Raw genomic sequence first — 18,522 nt, 5'->3', positions numbered from 1 at the left:
GTAGAATCAAAGGCTTTTTTGAAATTTATAAATAATGCTTATACGTAGCTGCCTTTCAACCTCAGGTTAATGTGTATTAGTGACCTTAGTATGAAAATATGGTCCACACAACTCCTGTCTGCTCTTCAGGTATTATGTTCTCTGATTCAGCCCGTAACATTAGCTTATTAGTTAAGATACTTGTGAATAGTTTAGTGACTGAGTTGACTAGTGATATTCCCCTATTGTTGTCGGGATTCTTCCTGTCCCCTTTCTTGAAAACAAACTAACTTTCATAAATACAAAAATTTGTGCTATTTTTTATTCTCATTTCCTGCTTTTACTTATGGTTCACGGTAATCGTCAATATTTTTAATGTTTTATTTTACTATAGATGTAAATATCAATACAATATTTGTACATATATGTTGAAATTTGGATCTGGCAATCAAATCTGTTGGCATTCTAGGCAATAACTGAAACTAAGAATCATATTGTAGTTGGAATAGGAGATGTTAAATGAAACTTATCAAAACAAAGAATTGATCCATTGACTTTGCTTTTTGTACAATTATCATCATCGATGAGTTGAAGTGCTTAAGTCTCCTGGTTTCCAACATGGAATACATAATTAAAAAATAAAATTTGATTCATTTAATCTAAACACTACCTCGGTTTCTGTTAGAGGTAGTGAATAGATCACTTATAAAAAAATTTAACTTACAGAGAATATTCATCGAGACCATAGCGACCAGCTTGCATTCTACAGAGCTCCTTTACAATGTCGACGACATCTTTATCAACAGGTGACAAATTTGAGAGGTATTCTGGATCTGTAGCAACTTTAACGACCAGGCCCTCTATGGCAGGTCTCAGACTCAAGACGGCCATTGCTGAAGACAAGTCCATTTCAAGGTTAACCCTATAGAACAAATGACAACATATATTCTAATATGCTCTTTTTGAGTAAATAGTATATTTTGATGTATTAAGGGTTTTTAATAATATGTTTTTATTTTATGTATCATTTTAATATTGTTCATTTGTTTTGTTGAACCAAAAAGCAAGCTATCCAATTTTCATCATCTACAATAAATTTGTGATTCAAAACAAAACCAAGATGGCGGTACATATCCTTCAAAAAGTCCGTTCAATCAAGGCCATGTTGAGCAGATTCAAATATCATAAAAACTATTTTAACTCTTCCCATCACAATTGAAAATACAGTAAGTTTAAGAAAAAATAGAAGTCAAGAAATAGTGCTAAAGAATAATATTCAGAAATTAAATCATTTGCGAAAATCTATAACTGTTGTGCGACAAACGATGTTTGCATGGAACATCGAGACAGGTTTTGATTTTTTGGATTCATTCGTTGTTTGGGCGCGATTGGGAAATGATGTTTCCAGGATGAGGAGGTCCTCATCAATTTCTGTCCAGCAAGGGTGGACATCTTGAAAAAAGAGGACAACCAAGAGTCACCCAAGAAGAAAAAGGGACTCTTTGTTTGGATCGCCTAACAACACACTTCGATGGATGAGAAGTAACTAAAAACTGTAAGAGAACCAATACTTTGTTTTGTTAGTGTTTGTTTACTGAGAGATTGTCAGCAGTCAGTGTTAGTTAATTGAGGAAATCATCAAAAGAAGAATCTATGAAATTAGTTAGTTTTGTTATACCTAAATTTAAATACATGTGTAAAAGAGTTATTAATTTAATTAAGTATTAATAGTAGTATTAAGTGTTCTGTTTCTCATTGCCTAGAAATCCACCCTGAGATTAAGAGTCTATTATATTATAAAATTTAAATAAAATTCTATTATCTATTTAATATTAAAGTTTTTAATTTGAACCTAAGCTATCTTTTAGATATCAGAATTTAAGTTAAAAATATAAAAATTTCAATTTATTTTATTTTAGTAATTTTTAAATTATTACAATATATATATATTGAATGGTGCATACATATGAGAGAGATTAGTGTGATCTTCCAAAGCTACAGAATAGGAGTCTTAATATAATTTCACAAATTATATGATCTATTCATTGATTTCAAAGTTCGAACTCTTAAAAGATAATAAAATAATGGCAAATAGAAGAAGCCTGTAAGGATCAAGATGCTAAAATTAGAACTTTTTTGAAAAAAAGATATGAAGACCTGTTAACATAAAAATTAGAAAATGATAATGTTTAAAATTTCGAAGAGACTAACTACGCAAATGATAAATTCAAACATGTTATCTTTTAGTCTACAGTATAGTAATCATTGCTGTTCAATAGATTTATAGGGTGAATTATAATTTCTGAAAGTGTGGCGATACTGTTATATCAATTGCTTAGTTAATTTTAATTTTTCTTTAATAACTTATCTCCTATCATTCCACATATGATTTCATCTAAATTAGATTTTAAAATAATTTTTCAAGGAAGAAATAGAAAAAAATTGAATCTGTACCAATTATCAAGCCTCACAGCTTTGTTGACCAATTCCACTTTTCTTGAACCAAACAGAAGTAGATGTAAAGGTGTTACCATTGTTGTCTGTTTACAGGATACAGCTCGGGTTCTTATCTAAAGGAAATATAAAGAGATAAAATATAGTTTTTCCGGGAAAAGAATAAAAAGAAAAGCAAATTTATATTTTAATTTATTATAACATTGACAGCTAGGGCTTATAGTGAAGAAATTTATTCAGGGTAAATTTAAATATGTTTATAAAATTCAATTCATAGCATTGAACAAATACTAATTATTTTAATTTAAATAAAATGAAACACCTCAACAAAGAATAGGCATAGATCGTTTTCCTTTCATAATGCTTTGTGATCTAACAGGCCTGCAATAAAATGTTTGTGTTTTTTTTAATTTAGCCCTGTAACTCAGGGCGAAAAAACTTGGACTTTCATCGATTCCATATGTTCAACAAATAATCTTCCAATAAGATCCATTAATTGAATGAAGTTTATAAATACAATTCAGTATTCTATTTAGGGATAAATATAATATTTTTATGATTTAATATGAAATATAAAAATATTAAATAGAAAGCAAAAGGAAAAGAGCAAATAAAAAGTGAATTTCCATAAAAACAGAAATGGAGAGGCTAGGAGAATGAAATATAAACACTTCATTAATTTAATTTTCCTATGAAAAATCAAATATCTATTCCACTCCTCAAAGTATATTCTATTATAGAATGTGAAGGAATAAAAAGGAAGAATTTCTTTTGATATAAAGTTGGTTTTGTGGCTTTAGATTTTAGCTAATAAAACTGCTGTTGTATTACACAAGATTATTACACCTATGGAAGAAGACAACCGTTTAATTAATTAAAATGGAATTTAATTCAAGCTATGTACATATGTATTTATATCAAAATATAAACCATTTAGTACAGTTTTTCAGTTTTCTACATAATTAATTACCCACTCAGGGGGGTTATCAGAAATATCAGTTAAGAAACTATGGATGACCATTAGGCGAATAAGATAATTTTAAATTACCTCATAGTTGTGATTGTCACATTCTGAAAAGGAAGCAACTTATTAAGCCTCAAAACCATGGCTGTTATATAAAATTTATGTTATGTTCACGTATGGTTTCCTTCATGACTCATCCATTGCGGTCTGCCATTGAATGTATGAGTGTGAATGTTTCAAAATTATTATCAGAAACTGTATATTGAAGTTTAATTTACAAAACAAATATTATGAAAAAAAAAGTTTACCTGAATTCGAAATAAAATTAATTATTTTTTTAAAAATAAATAAATCAATTCTTTTTATTTATATATTAATTTTTTTAAATAATTAAAACTACAATTACGACTTAATTTTATCTAACGAATAAGCCTAAATTTTAAATTAATGCAATTAAAATGCAATGATAAATCTAAAGGAAATATATTACCTTTTCTCCAAAAACAAAGAAGGGAGAAGGGAAGTTCGTTTCAAACTTAGTGCAATTCACCGATGTTTTGTGGATCAAAGCTGGCTTTGATTCTGTAGTTAACACCTGCAAAAATAAACATTTGTAATATGAGGTGAAAGGGTAGCTCAGTGTGTAAGGTGTTGTGTAAGCTCACTGCGCTTTCCCCTCCCTGACCCAAGTTCGAGACCGGATGTAGCAGATAATTACTTATTCTGTTATATTAGCCGTGGATCGATCCTAGGGCAAGGAGACCCCCTTAGAGCACACCCGGCCTCTAGACAGTGGGTAGCCTTTAGTTGATTATTTTAAATAAATACAGAAGGAAGATGGGATACAGATAAGAACTCATTTCTATAAAAGAACTTTTTCCTAAGAGCATTTAAGCTTAATAAGATTTGATTACATTAATCAGTAAAACTGCCTTACGAAAAATGCGCTACTTACCTTTCTTTTCTCTTTATGGTAGCATACATTTGGATAGAGACCTAAGCATAATAGAGCTGTTATTATGTCTAAGTTTTCATCCTCATCATTAAATTGGTAAAACATTGACAGCATCGATTCCTCCTGGAATCCACAAGCTATCAACAGATCCTTCAGTTGTGACTATAACCAAAAACAAATTAAAAGAACTCATTTTAGCATTGAGAAACTAATGCCAAATAAAAACTAAATAATTAAAAAAAAAAATTACTTTTGCATCAGCTGTTACTCGAAGAGTAGGTTCTGAAACTTGCTTAGCTTCGCAAAATGTGAGCCCTGCCGTTTCTCCTCCCCTGTTACATGCAGATGCCCACTGACTGTAGACATGCAACATTGCAAGGTGATCAGAACATCTAGTGCCGGCAAAAGCCCTCTGGATGCCCGTTAATCTTCTTTCTGGAAAATTATAATAATGAAAATTGTTCATTACTTTTGTTTCTACAATTATAAAACTATGTAGCAAAAAAGACAACTAATATACTAAGGACGAACCAGTAATAAACACTTCAGGGAAAGTTGAACTGTTAGCAGCTATCGTAGCAAGAGCATCACCTACTTGGAAAACACAGCCAAGTATCATCATTTTTCCAAGTCTCGGTTCTATAGGCAACTTTGCGAGGATCTTGCCAAGGGGAGTGAGCTCATCATTGCCATCCAGACACTTCATTTCTAAAATTTAAAAATTAATTAAAACATTAACTAGAAAAAAAATCAATAACAAAACTAATACAAAATATCTGATTAGAAATTCATTCAATTTAGTACAGATTAAAATCATTTGATGAATGATGATTTTAATATATATTTACTAGGAGTTGAAAAACTGGAACATATTAACTACTAATATATTAGAACACATTAACTACAGGGATAAAAAAAAAAAAAAAAAAAAAAAAAAAAAAAAAAGGAAATTTGCAAAATCACAAGTTTTGATCTCAGAGGGCTCTGGGTTAAATAAAACTGAGAATGGAAATGTTAAATGATTTTAAGTAAATTAATACTATAAAACTATAATGAGAGACTATAGTGATGATAATTAAACTAGGATAGGACTAAAAGATGAGCAAAAAATAATGTGAAAATTATATAAAAATGTACAGAATAAAGCAAAAGAAAATTAATGATAAGTACAGTATAAATAATAAATACGGTACTATAATATTAGGAGTAAAATGCACAGGGAGTGTAATACCGGATAAATTAACAGGCATAAGTAAATGTAAAAACAAATAAAGAAGGAAACTAAAAGAAAGAAAGGAATGAAAAAGAAGGAAAATGATGAATAAATTAGGATACTAAACTGCAGTCTGGAAACTAAACAGAAGTATGAGGAGATGTAAAGTACTACAGCAGGAGTGAGGAAATACATTAGAATTTAGAATTAAATATTGCTAGTACAATGATAAGATAAAGAAATTATAAATATTAAATAATAAAATTAAAACAAAATAAAATACCTTTAAGAAGAACTTCTGCCTCTATCACAGCATCGATTGGTGGAGGCTCGAGAGCCTTTGAGAGAAAGTGACGAATGCTCCCCAAACGAAGAAGCTTTATTGATAAGGCGAGTTCATGAAGGGGTGTTCTAAACATTTCTGGGGTCATGTGTTCGTCAAGCTTCTCATAACGTGCCTATGGAAAGAGATAAAAGTTAATTGAAACTACCAGATGGCAATAGAATATCACATTTAACGTTAAATATAACATAATTAAGAGAAAAAAAAGACCTTGGTGAGAAGATGGAAACAAACGCCTGGCCTCACACGACCGGCTCTGCCTTTCCTCTGTTCCAAATTAGTCTTTGATGCCCAAACTGTAGCGTAATTTGTCATATTATTGTGAGAAGTAAATAGTTTCATTTTCGCTTTACATGTATCAATAACGAAGACGACATCATTGATTGTAATAGATGTTTCGGCAATGTTGGTAGATAGAATGATCTAGAAAGAAAATAAAACATGATTTTCTTTAATATAAATGAATTACCTAATAAAGATTCATAAAAAAAGAGCTGAGTAATTTAAAAAAATAATAAATGATAGAAGAGCCTGACTTCAATATATATTTGAGTCTCTATGTTCAATATGTTATCTGCATATCTTTTCAAATTAGAGTACTAGAATGTAATTAATATTGAAAAAATATGTAAAACAAATATAATAGTATTCCAGTTAAAAGAAAATTTTAAAATACCTTCATAACATCATCTGGAACAGTTTCGAAAACCCTTCTTTGATCTTCCCTAGGAAGTTGGGAATGGAGAGGTAAAATACGGTAGTTATTTCCACCTAAATAACAACATATAAAACATAACAATTAAACTTTTCAAATTTGTGCCACCAGCCTAACATCAAGTTCATTTTAAGGTGATTCCACACAATAAACCTGTTATGTTTCTTGAAGAGAAAATTGTAACAATCTTGATGGATAATTTATTAATTCTTGAATACTGACAGTAAGTTGACAGCTGGTTTTACTATATATTCGTCGAATTGATAATAGGAAAAATGAATCTTTCATGGTTAAGAATGGAAGATTATAAAAGAAAACTCTTTATTAAAGATTATAAAGTTATTCAAAAAAATTATCAAGCACTGTTTAAGTGTGTTGTGGGTCATAAGCCTATATTTGATAGTTTTTTTATCCAAGTTAATTTTAGATAAATTAATTGTTTTCAAGAGAAAAAAAAACTCACTAAAAATTGGATGTTGTTGCAAGAATTTCATAAGGGCAAAGATGACATTCCATCCTGGTAAGAAGACTAAAACAGCTCCCTGTAATCCAGTGCCTTTGCAATATTTAATTAGTGCCTGAAACATTAATTAATAGGTGAATAGAAATGATTGCTGCAAAAAGAAATATATATTCTTAAAATAGACCAGTTTTAAACGAACCTCTATCAATTCAAAACTAATATCTTTCTCATTCATCTTGGAGAGGGATTGTTTGACAGCTTCACCATATTCAGGGCTCACTTTTAAATTCATGTTTTCATCATCTTCACCAGCCCCGACAGTTTCTTCATCTTTATCTTTGCTTTTATTCTTACGAATGTCAGGAGGAGGTACGAACTTGACCATTTGGACACAATCTTCCAGAAAATAAGCTAAAAAGATTCAGAAAAAAAAAAAAAAAAATTAAGATGATATTATAACTAGTACAAAACAAAAATATAGTAATATATAAAATACAAGCGTGGAATATATGCAGAAAATGAAATATATTTACAAATAATACTGATTATCATATTTTATTGAGTAATATATTATAGTGTTCTTATATTTAATTCAACTAGAGTGAAGTGTGGCAAAAATTTCATCACATGAGCTTTAATAATAATTTAAAAAAATTTCATCATATGATTTCTTACTAGAAAACACTAACTGCCAGTATTTAAACAAAATGAACAAGTAGTTTGTCTTGTGTAGATTATAATATACTTTTTTTATTTTTTTTATTAGCAGTACTACATCCCAGTTCCAGAGCCTTGGCTTCCTACAGCCTGAGTTACTGATAGCTCAGTAACCTTAGACTATGAGCTGTCAATTTTTTTTTTAAACAGGGTTGCCAACACTTTACTGCACAAATTGTAGCAAGTTAAAATCTTACGTTTATTTTGGGACACTCTTTATTAGGAGCATTTTTGGTATCTCCACCCACCCATTCTGGTAATATGGCCAACATAACTTGGCCTCAGCTTCATCAGCCTCTCCAAAGGCTGATATAGGCTCCTCGTTAATGTGTCTCATCCATTCTTCTCCTTTTAACTTTTAGCCCTCATTAAATTCACTACAGAACTTTTCTTTTGAGGATTAGAATCTGTTTTTCAGAAGCCTTAGATGTTGTCCAATACTCAGATCCATGCAGAAGCGCTTGGTGACCAGTTTTATAGCTTGGTCTTTCTAGAAAGTATTAACAGTTTAGCTGTTTTCTTATTCTAAAGTAGCGTCGGTTGGCTTCGGATCCTAGATAAATAAACTATGTATCCACAGTTAAATTTTCTTAAATTTTTAGACTTTATGATGTAAATTTCTTTTTTTATTTCTAACTCACTTCCGCATCTGCCACATCAAATGTGGTATTGTAAAAACTAACAATAGCTGTAATGGGGAAAAAACAAACAAAGCTTACGGAAAAAACAAAACAAATTGGTATATTTAACTTTTTTTTCCCAGTGAGTATGATCTCTAGTAATTTTAAAACAGAAAAATGTGGGTCACATAGCAGTAAAGATCCTGCTAACCCCCTCCCTTTTGAGTGATATGATGTATCAGATAAGAGAGAACACACTGAAAGGTTTTGAAGGCAGGGAGCTCAAATGCTGCCATTTTTCAAAACCATTACCAAATTGCTACATTTCTGCATTTACTCCACCCTACAATAACATCATAAGTTGCTTTAGCACATGGACTTGTGTATAAATGAAGGCTAAAGATAACTGATATAAATCAAAGAGCAAGATAAAAATATATATTTAATATTTATATATTAATACTTAAAATAAACAGTAACATTAAAATACAGACCAACATGTGTTATACAGAAATAATATAAAATTATAAATTATGATTTAAAAAAATTGATTTAAACTTACTTTTAACAGGAAAAGATCTGCCCGGAATTTCAAGTACTCTACATTTATTGAAATATTCGGAGAAGAGCGTAGTGTCAATAGTAGCTGACATGAGAATGACCCTCAGATCTGGATAGTTATGCACCATATCCCTAAGGACAACGAGGAGGAAATCAGAATTGACATCTCTTTCGTGTATCTCATCCACTATAAGATGAGAAACACCACGCAATCCTCCTTCTAGTTTTCTCAATAATACACCTAAAACCAAAAAACGATTTTATTTTGTAGGTCATCATCCATATAATCTAAAGTAAGATAGATTTTTGTTTGTTACTATTATTATAATTAGTTTTTCAATATGAATAAAGTATCATAATTAATGAGTAAGCTAGAAAATTATGGCAAAAACATTCCTGCCACTTCAACTCATTTAATAGATGACCGTTAGATACAAATTATCAATAGATTCACAATAGATCACTAACGCTAGGATAGACAAGGTTAGTTTGATAAAAAAAAACCACGATATTTGGAACAAAGACCTTGGACTAAACAATATCAAAATTATTGCTAGCATATATCCTGAAAAAGTTAACTGTTTGAAGAATGTTGAACATCATACTCTAAATTTAATTGATTAAGTATATTTTTTATTTCTATGGAGGTAGAATGATTGTTCGGTCAATACAAATTGATTTTTCATCTCAATCGTCAAAAATTTATTTATGAAAAAAAATGTATCTCGTTGAAAATGTTTTTTATAATAACAGTGAAGAGGATAAAGAATTAAAGTAACCATTTAAATCAAATATAATTTTCTCCGTAATAATGATTAAACCTTCTTTTTAAAAAGCTAGTGGGCACATCATCCAACTTTCACTAAACACTCCACTTTAAGAAGAAATTAATTATCTTGTAAATTTCACAACAGCCGTTTCTTTACTACTCAGGTTGAGAAAATACTTCTTTCATATTTATAAAAAATGTTTAATACCGAGGTTTCATCTCATCTGAAACTTCCTCTCCTAAATTTCAGAACAAGTCTTCATCTCCTCTTCTGAAATTTCAGACTAAGGTTATATTTCCCCATCTGAAATTTTCCCTCTCCTAAATTTCTGATTGGGGCTTCATCTCTCCATCTGAAATATCCTTTCCTGAATTTCAAACCAGGGTAGCTTCATCACCTCATCTGAAAATTTCCATCTGAATCTGCACCAACAGTGCTCGAGACTCGTCCTCCAATATTGGATCTATCAAATATCAATATCGTCTTCCCAGCATCAAACTCAAATTCGACTGACTCTTTCAGTTCCTATGATCATGCTTCCCAGGAATACACCTTGTCAAGGCCTTCCCTGAAGTCGCCTACAGGCCAGTATCATCCCAATAACACAAGCTCAACAAGTAGTAAACTAAATAGATGAGAAAACTAACAATTTTTTAATAATTGGAAAGAACCATCAGAACATTTTGTACTTAAGGATTGGTTGTTGACTGCTCATTAAGATAATTTAAATAAAGGAAACTAACCAACTGTACAGAACATAATTGCTCCATATGGCCGAGGTAGGCAGGACTCGAACCTCACACTGTAGCCTACACTCATACCAATCTGTTCGCCTCTTTCCTGGGCTATTCTGTCTGCAACTGAGATAGCAGATATCCTTCGGGGCTGAGTAACAACTATATTGCAGAATGCACCCTGGCCAGACATAATGTAATCATCTAATATAAATTGGCAGACCTACAAGAATGAACAGTATTCATTATTTACAAAACTAAAAACCATTATAATAATTACTGTTCAACAGAAATTAAATAATTACTTGTGTTGTTTTGCCGCATCCTGTACTTCCCCTGATGATAATAACGGAATTATCATTAATGGCATCCATTATGTCTGATTTCATTGAAAATACGGGTAAATTCTCTCTTTCGGCAGTCATCTTTTGGAGTTCAGAGTCAGATTGGAGGCGCTCTCTAGCTCCAGAGCAGAGATCTTCACTGAGCTGCTCTAACGAAGCCTAAAATATAATGAAGAATCATTATAGATAATTTGTAAAATGAAATACTATCTAAATAAACTTCAGCTCTCTTTACAATAAAAAACTAGTTTATGTAACTAAAATGAAAATGAGATCAATCAATCTAATACAAAGCTGTTCAAATTCAAAAGTTTTATAAAACCAAATTATTAAATAATATACGAGGAGAAGATGATTGGGGGTGCAGTCAAAGAGAAACACTAATAAGCTGGATTAACCTATTTTAATTCAACTTATTAGTGTTTCTCTTTGACCGCACCCCCAACCATCTCCTCCTTGTTCATCAACTATCTCTCATAATTAAATAATATAGACTTACTGTAGCAAGGGGACCTTCATCAATATTACAACCAGTCCATGGATTCCAATTTTGTAAAGGAGGGGACCATGAAACAACGCCAGCATTAACTGATGAAGTTTTATCAAAGTCTGCAAGAACAGTCGTTGAAAGAAGGGATACTGGTTCTTCATTTTCCCCTCTGTCACCCTGAAACTTGAAAAAATAATAATATAATAAATGAATATAATAATAATCTAACTCTAGTATAATAAAAAATAAATATATAAAAATAAAAAGCATTACATGTGGACTGGTAGGCCTGGAATTTTTATTCAAAGGACGTTCAAAGGACAAACGTTCGTATTATAATTATTAAAATGTTTTACTGTTAAAAATATGAAACTAGCCATGATAATAAATACAATCATCAATAGCTACCAAATGCTAGTGCTAAATCCCAAATATTAATGCAGCAATTTTATAATGCCAAAAGTAAAACTTGGTTTGGCAGCTTGTAGTTTTCTTTTAATTGCTACAACCTTTTTAAATTTGAACTTTATTAACACTTATCAGCTAGGTCCATGACTGCTGAAGTTAGTAAATAAAAAACATTAATTTGTTTAATACTCCTTTAAGGTGGATGAACACACCCAATCATACTTGTTTGTAGTAGTGAAACACCATAGAAGCTATTAGAACTTAATATTTAACACCATGGAAGCTACTAGAACTCAATATTTGTCTAATGTTCGTATTTGTCCTAGAGTTATTGATGGATGACCATTGACAGAAGTTAATTGCAGGAGTATCATAAGAACTGTTGTTTTCAGGATTGGATAAAAGCCACAAAAGGCCATCGTGATAGCAGGAAGTTGTTAGAAGAGACCAAGACTAGTCACCGTGATATGATTATGATGCAAACAATTTATTTTGGCTTTTTATCATATGACATTCCAAAAATGAAATAATAATAGCTACCTTTGCAGATAACACTGCCATAATTACTAGATATCAAAATTATGAGAGATAGTTGACCGTGGATGATAAATGAGGAGAAGATGGTTGGGGGTGCGGTCAATGAAACACAAATAAGTATGACTAACTTATTTTAATGTGCCGACGTTTCGGCTAGAGTTTCTAGCCTTCTTCAGGGCTAAAAACAAAACAAGATAACAACCATAAGATAATAACCACAGTAAGAATAGAAATATAAAAAAAGAAAAAAGAAAATATAAACAAAATAATTTTACACAAACAATGAATAGTTTTACAAGATAGAATTAATAAAATTAAGTGATGAGAGAAGCGGGAAATAAAATGTAGACATAGGTAATTGAAAAAGTGGGTACAATAACTTGATTAAGCAAATGAAATAAAATTAAAGTTATATAATGTAAAGAAAGAAGTATGAACATATTAGTTATTATATATTTTAATAACTAATATGTTCATACTTCTTTCTTTACATTATATAACTTTAATTTTATTTCATTTGCTTAATCAAGTTATTGTACCCACTTTTTCAATTACCTATGTCTACATTTTATTTCCCGCTTCTCTCATCACTTAATTTTATTAATTCTATCTTGTAAAACTATTCATTGTTTGTGTAAAATTATTTTGTTTATATTTTCTTTTTTATTTTTTTATATTTCTATTCTTACTGTGGTTATTATCTTATGGTTGTTATCTTGTTTTGTTTTTAGCCCTGAAGAAGGCTAGAAACTCTAGCCGAAACGTCGGCACATTAAAATAAGTTAGTCATACTTATTTGTGTTTCATTGACCGCACCCCCAACCATCTTCTCCTCATTTACTAGATATCAAAATACAACACAGGTCTCACTAAACTTACAATTCACAAAAGTTGCATGGTTGGTGCCCACTATGGAAAATTCAACTGAACAATGAAATCTCAACACACTACTTTTACACTGAGACATGAAACTTTCCCTCCAATATCTCACGGCTCCTGCAGACAGACCGAGTACAATATATCGGACCAATGTTTGATAGGTGAGGCCCGCATATTAAGAAAAACTCTAGTCATCAAACCTGAAACTAAATCTAATAAACTACTACTCAGATGAAACTCCAATTTAAAAAAAAAAGACAAAAATTAAGCACTCACAAATATTTACTGAAACCAATTCAGATATATACACCACAAATTTATGGAATCTCTAAATAGACTCACATCAAAAACAATTTTTTAAGTTAAAAACAAGAATTATGACCAACGCACCATTGTATGGTCTCAACACGATTTTACATACGAACTTACAAATACTTTAATGAATAACTACTGGGACACCAAAACAAGCTAATAGATCAACTTGTCATGACTCTCATGCCTCAGAACACAAGGAGCATAAAAAGAACATGGATGAAGGATCTAATGACAATAAAAAAGTAAGAAAAGTCAGAGATGAGGTACAAATGGATGCTTTTCTTCTTCATACTTAACATGTTATTTGTTGATTCGTAACAGTCAGGCAATCTGCTGATTGCCAATTTGACAGATTTGGGTAGAAATATGAACTAAAAAAAAAAATTCTTTATTTCATATATAAAATGTTAGTGGATCCGTATCATTTTTCAGATCAAAATCCTTCATTATTACCTATGAGAATTATTAATTAGTGCAGTCATATTAAGCAATTTAGGATTTACTATATGGAACCTTCAGCCTAAAAATTAGTGATTGCCTCAATGGATAAAAGAAACCTTAAAATTAATATTAATATTTATAACTCAACAAATAAATTGGAGTTTTCAAAAAAAAACTTTCTTTATGGCATCTAAATAACGATTTCATATAAGTATCACAATTGGCAGATAACATCATTTCTTAATATAATTATAAGTACTTGTTCAAATGGTACAATTGATACTATGATTTAAAAGAAAAAAATGATTCTAGCATTCTTTACAAAGAAAAAAGTCTGAAATACATAGATCAGAATAACGTCAACATTGTCTATCACAATATTGCCGGAGCCAATTATTTTAAAGTAACTGGTTAATTGAGGTTAATTTAATCTAATTTAGCAGACGTCACGCGCGGCCTTTATAGTTTCACCGAATAAATCGGACAAATTGCACGAGCTTTAAACACGAACAAAGGAGATATTATTTACATATTTATATTTTTTTATTAAGTTTTCCGTTTGATAAAATTTATGCTGACGGCTAAAGGGGATGTTGATAGCTTGATAAGAATCACAAACAAGCGCAACAGATATTTATTTCGTTGTTATTTTTTTATACACTAAGGCAATGACTGCAGAATTTGTTATTGTGGCATCGATTAATAGCGATAATAACAGGGAAGATTATAATGCTCTACCGAGGAAATAATGATTTATTTCGCTTAGGTTTAGCTGTTCCTAGAAAATCTAATAGCGTTTTATCTCTTCTGTTAATTCCTTCACTCGGAAGGTCGGCTACTTTATCGAAACTGAGTCACATATTAGTATTAATAATATAAAATAAATGGACGAAAAACTGCAAGTCTTTGCTGGTCGAATTTATTTCCAAATTTGAGAACGCAATGTAAATTGAAAAAATAAAATAAAACAACAGTATCCTTTAGTATTTTTTATGTAAAAGTTTAAATTTATAGAAAATTTGTTAATTTTTTTAATTAGTTTCAGAAGGTTTTTTACTTATTGCTACCATAAACAAATTTAATGACTAGTTTAAAGTTATTTCACTTTTACGAGGGTGTTCAAGATGCGATTCACACCTGTTTTGCTTGTTTTTGAGAATTCCGAAATTAAAATAGGTAGGTCTTACATTTTGATTGATTTTTTATTTTAGGTGAATTTAAGACTAGAAATGTTGGACTTGAGTCAATATTAAGGATAGTCGCTCCCCAGGGAATTCCGGAAAAAAATCGGGAAGTTGGCGTGTTCAAAACACATTTAACTTTATACCTCAGCTATGTAAAAAAGATAGGAAACTGATTTTGGTGCAATGTCTCTTTTGTAAGGAGGAAAAATAAATAAACCATCAAAATAATCGACTATGAAGTTTTTTCTAAAAAGTAAAAGTAAATCTAACGATCGGGATTTTCATTTAGTTTTCCGTATGTATTTGTTATTTCATATACTTTAAATTTTGACTTCTGATGGTCTGATAGCACTGATTTTGGTTTCATTCTATTTAGTACTTCAATTGTGAAATTTGATACCTCAAGCATAATACTCAGATACTGAATTTTTTTTATCTGATTTTTGGACTTTTTTAACCATGGAGCTTCCTGAAATCATTAATGGTCAAATATTGGAAAAATGTTTTTATAGGATTTGTACTCAAACCATTCCGAAAACAGAAGAATGGTATTATAATTTGAGTACCCTTCCAAAGAGTCATAAATGTCAGTCATGATAATTATTTCTATAAGAAACTGAATTCCAGAAACATTTTGTTCTATTTGTTAGTACAGTTTAGGGTACTGTTTGCTAGTATAGTTTAGGATACTGTTAGCAATCAACTCAACATAAACAGTAAAATATGGTTTATCGTGATTTAGGCCATCAGGACAAAAATCACAGATATTAAATTTTCTATGAGAATTCTTCATAGACAATATCCCTTTCCATTAGAAATTCCAGAGTTAGAAAATAACTGAAAGAGTTTACAAACACACAAACAGACTTGACTTCACAACCGAAAGAAACTTCATTCACCATAACTGAGACCTACCCAGTTTTATTTAGAAAAAATCAAAACAATTGATAAAACCAGGGTGTCAATCATGTCTGGAATAATTTTATTTCAGCCAATTTAGCTGTCTAGAGTGTGCCAATGTCTTAATGTCGTTTTCTTTTATTTAACTATCCAGCGCAACAGATCAATGTAGCCCTTGCTTACTTCTTTCCACCTGATTTGCTTTTGCGTCTATTACTCACTCCCAATCAGAGAATGTGTATGTCTAATTTGTTGCTCCAGATACTGCTTCGTCTTCCTCTTCTTGTTCCATCCACAGGACTCTCTCTACAGATATCCTCAGGACATAGATCGAATATCACAGAGTTGATATAGTTGACAACATTCTTATTACTAAAAACACTCTGCACTGTTAAGTATAAGCCGATTGCCTATTTTATATATGCCGTTTTATTTTCACCTAACAATAGTTCTTTTTAAGACTTTGAGGTTATTTGCATATGATGTTATATCATCAAATACAGGTATCATTTTTCAGAGCCAGAACTCACCACTGGTCTCACGGAGGTTAATTAAATATGAGCTTTATATCTCTCTCATGAACTGTCATGAGACAAAAATACAAATATTTGTGTAGGGCTAGTTTCCAGTCACTATACACATAGCTAATAAGAGTTTTTGTTATTGAGTGAAGATCTAAGACAGGTGAAACATGGAACATTATCAAACTTTAGGTTAGTGTGGTCAAGCCGTACTTTCAGGATTTCAGTACTCTTACAATATTAATTCTAAGGCCCATTTCATATTCTTTTCTAAGGCTTCTTTGAGTGAACTAGCACGCAAACCATGATGTAATTAATTTTTCTTAGATTAATTTTAATTATGTTTCTCATCACAAAATTCATACTTTCTACTCATGCTTATGACGGAAGAACAAAAATATAAAAGTTTACTCAAAAATTGAAAGTAAAAAGATAAATTTTATGGAGTTAGTCATTCTGTCAACTCAAAGACTCATTTATCAATATTTCCAATGCTTCTTAACAATTAAATTTCATAAAACTTTTTATAATATCATGAAGAAATTATTTCAATTAATGTTGTTAGAATTGAGCTCTCAGAGAAGATATGAACTTATAAATGAGAAAACCACAAAGAAAGCAACAGCAGGACAACAGTCCTGAAGTTTTTGAACTACAGAGACAACCTACACTACAGCTAAAAATAACAGAAAATAGAACCAAATCAGCCCAGGTGATGGAAGTTTATTACTTAAGAAACATTTGAACAGAAAAATGCATTTAGTAGAGTTTAGCGTAGCGACTATAGATCAGACAATTACGTAATTTCAATAAAATATGAAAAACTACATCTTTATTGAGAAATACCAAAACAGGGCACACTTGGGGCCAAGGTAATAATAATTAAATACAGAAAACAAGTTCAAAAACCTCATTAAAATGAAATATCAATAGTTTTATCAGTTTCATAATGTAGGATTGTCTGAATCAGCAATATTATTCAATTGCGATATCAATAGTGGCCTTGTTTTCATGCCAAAAGGCAGATATCATGTTGGAAAAAATGAAGAATTTTATCATAACTTTCTTAAGAAAAAAAAATGAATAACCATTAGCAATGTAGTAACAGAACCAAGCAATTCAATTCTACGTAGGGAAGGTAGAAATAGGCTAGATGCAATTTAATTCTAAATAAAATTATTTGCATTTTTGTTCCACTAGGTTTAATTTATTATATATAATTTACTGAAAAATCACACAAAGAAGTAAGAATGTATAAAAACAAATGAGACATTAAGCAGTATAAAAAAAACTGCTATTAGTTATATGTTTTTAATCAGTAATGAATTATATAAATTATTTATTATTTTTGAATAAGTAATTTTCAAACTCAAGAAGGATTTATAGGTCATCAGATATAATCAGACCCCATATAATCTAAAAAAAAAAGAAGAAAAAAGTAAACTGAACAGAATTAAAACCATGTTTAACGAGCTTGATGCAACTTTCTAATCTTAAAGAAAATTTATCGTTCTTCAATTTTATAGGAAACCAATTAAAATCTGTACTGATAAGTATTCAGGATTTAAGTCAGTATTGTTGATTTTTCAGAAGAAGAAAAATAAAGTTCAAAAAATTCTGTATAAAAACTTATCCATTCAATACAGTTTTAACCAGGATATTAAGACCTCCTGATTAATAGTATCTTTATTCGAAAGAACACGTTAGTAATTTCAACTAATGTTTTGCTAAACGATTCCTATCCTAAGAACATTATTTTACATTTACATGGTTTACATCATCATTATCCATGTTTCTTATTTAGTCAATTCATTAAAATCATTGTAATATGCTCCTTTTGTAGTAAATAATATATTTTGATGTTTAAAGGGTTTTGATATGTTTTATTTTATGTATAATTTTAATATTGCTATTTGTTATTTTAAATTATAAAGCAAGCTAACCAGTTTTCTTTGTCTAAAAGAAATACGTTGTATTCCAAACAAAGCCAAGATGGCGGTACGTATTCTTCAGTC

General features: G+C 30.3%; 1 protein-coding gene across 6 annotated transcripts in view; it reads right to left on the bottom strand.

Annotated features, from left to right (window-relative positions):
- The window catches only part of mle (maleless), a 45,063-nt gene that overhangs the window by 6,766 nt on the left and 19,775 nt on the right, over window positions 1–18,522 (bottom strand). For 5 of the 6 annotated variants that reach the window (XR_001343612.3, XM_014425625.3, XM_014425624.3 and 2 more), the window contains 15 exons: window positions 11,332–11,505; window positions 10,794–10,991; window positions 10,498–10,711; window positions 8,986–9,225; window positions 7,286–7,497; window positions 7,087–7,201; window positions 6,585–6,679; window positions 6,119–6,331; window positions 5,849–6,023; window positions 4,884–5,060; window positions 4,603–4,787; window positions 4,353–4,514; window positions 3,888–3,992; window positions 2,434–2,549; window positions 704–901 (listed from right to left, as the gene is read on the bottom strand). Coding sequence is in view for 5 of the 6 variants with exons in the window: in XM_014425625.3 (XP_014281111.1) it covers window positions 704–901; window positions 2,434–2,549; window positions 3,888–3,992; window positions 4,353–4,514; window positions 4,603–4,787; window positions 4,884–5,060; window positions 5,849–6,023; window positions 6,119–6,331; window positions 6,585–6,679; window positions 7,087–7,201; window positions 7,286–7,497; window positions 8,986–9,225; window positions 10,498–10,711; window positions 10,794–10,991; window positions 11,332–11,505 (2,579 nt within the window). In the remaining variant the exon portion in view is untranslated. The remainder of the gene's footprint in view (window positions 1–703; window positions 902–2,433; window positions 2,550–3,887; window positions 3,993–4,352; window positions 4,515–4,602; window positions 4,788–4,883; window positions 5,061–5,848; window positions 6,024–6,118; window positions 6,332–6,584; window positions 6,680–7,086; window positions 7,202–7,285; window positions 7,498–8,985; window positions 9,226–10,497; window positions 10,712–10,793; window positions 10,992–11,331; window positions 11,506–18,522) is intronic. The other variant, XM_014425623.3, reaches the window with a different exon arrangement.

Source organism: Halyomorpha halys, unplaced genomic scaffold, assembly GCF_000696795.3.
Source record: "Halyomorpha halys isolate HHAL.00 unplaced genomic scaffold, Hhal_1.1 Scaffold524.1, whole genome shotgun sequence".
NCBI classification, from domain to species: Eukaryota; Metazoa; Arthropoda; class Insecta; order Hemiptera; family Pentatomidae; genus Halyomorpha; species Halyomorpha halys.
This window is presented reverse-complemented; position numbering and strand designations above follow the sequence as displayed.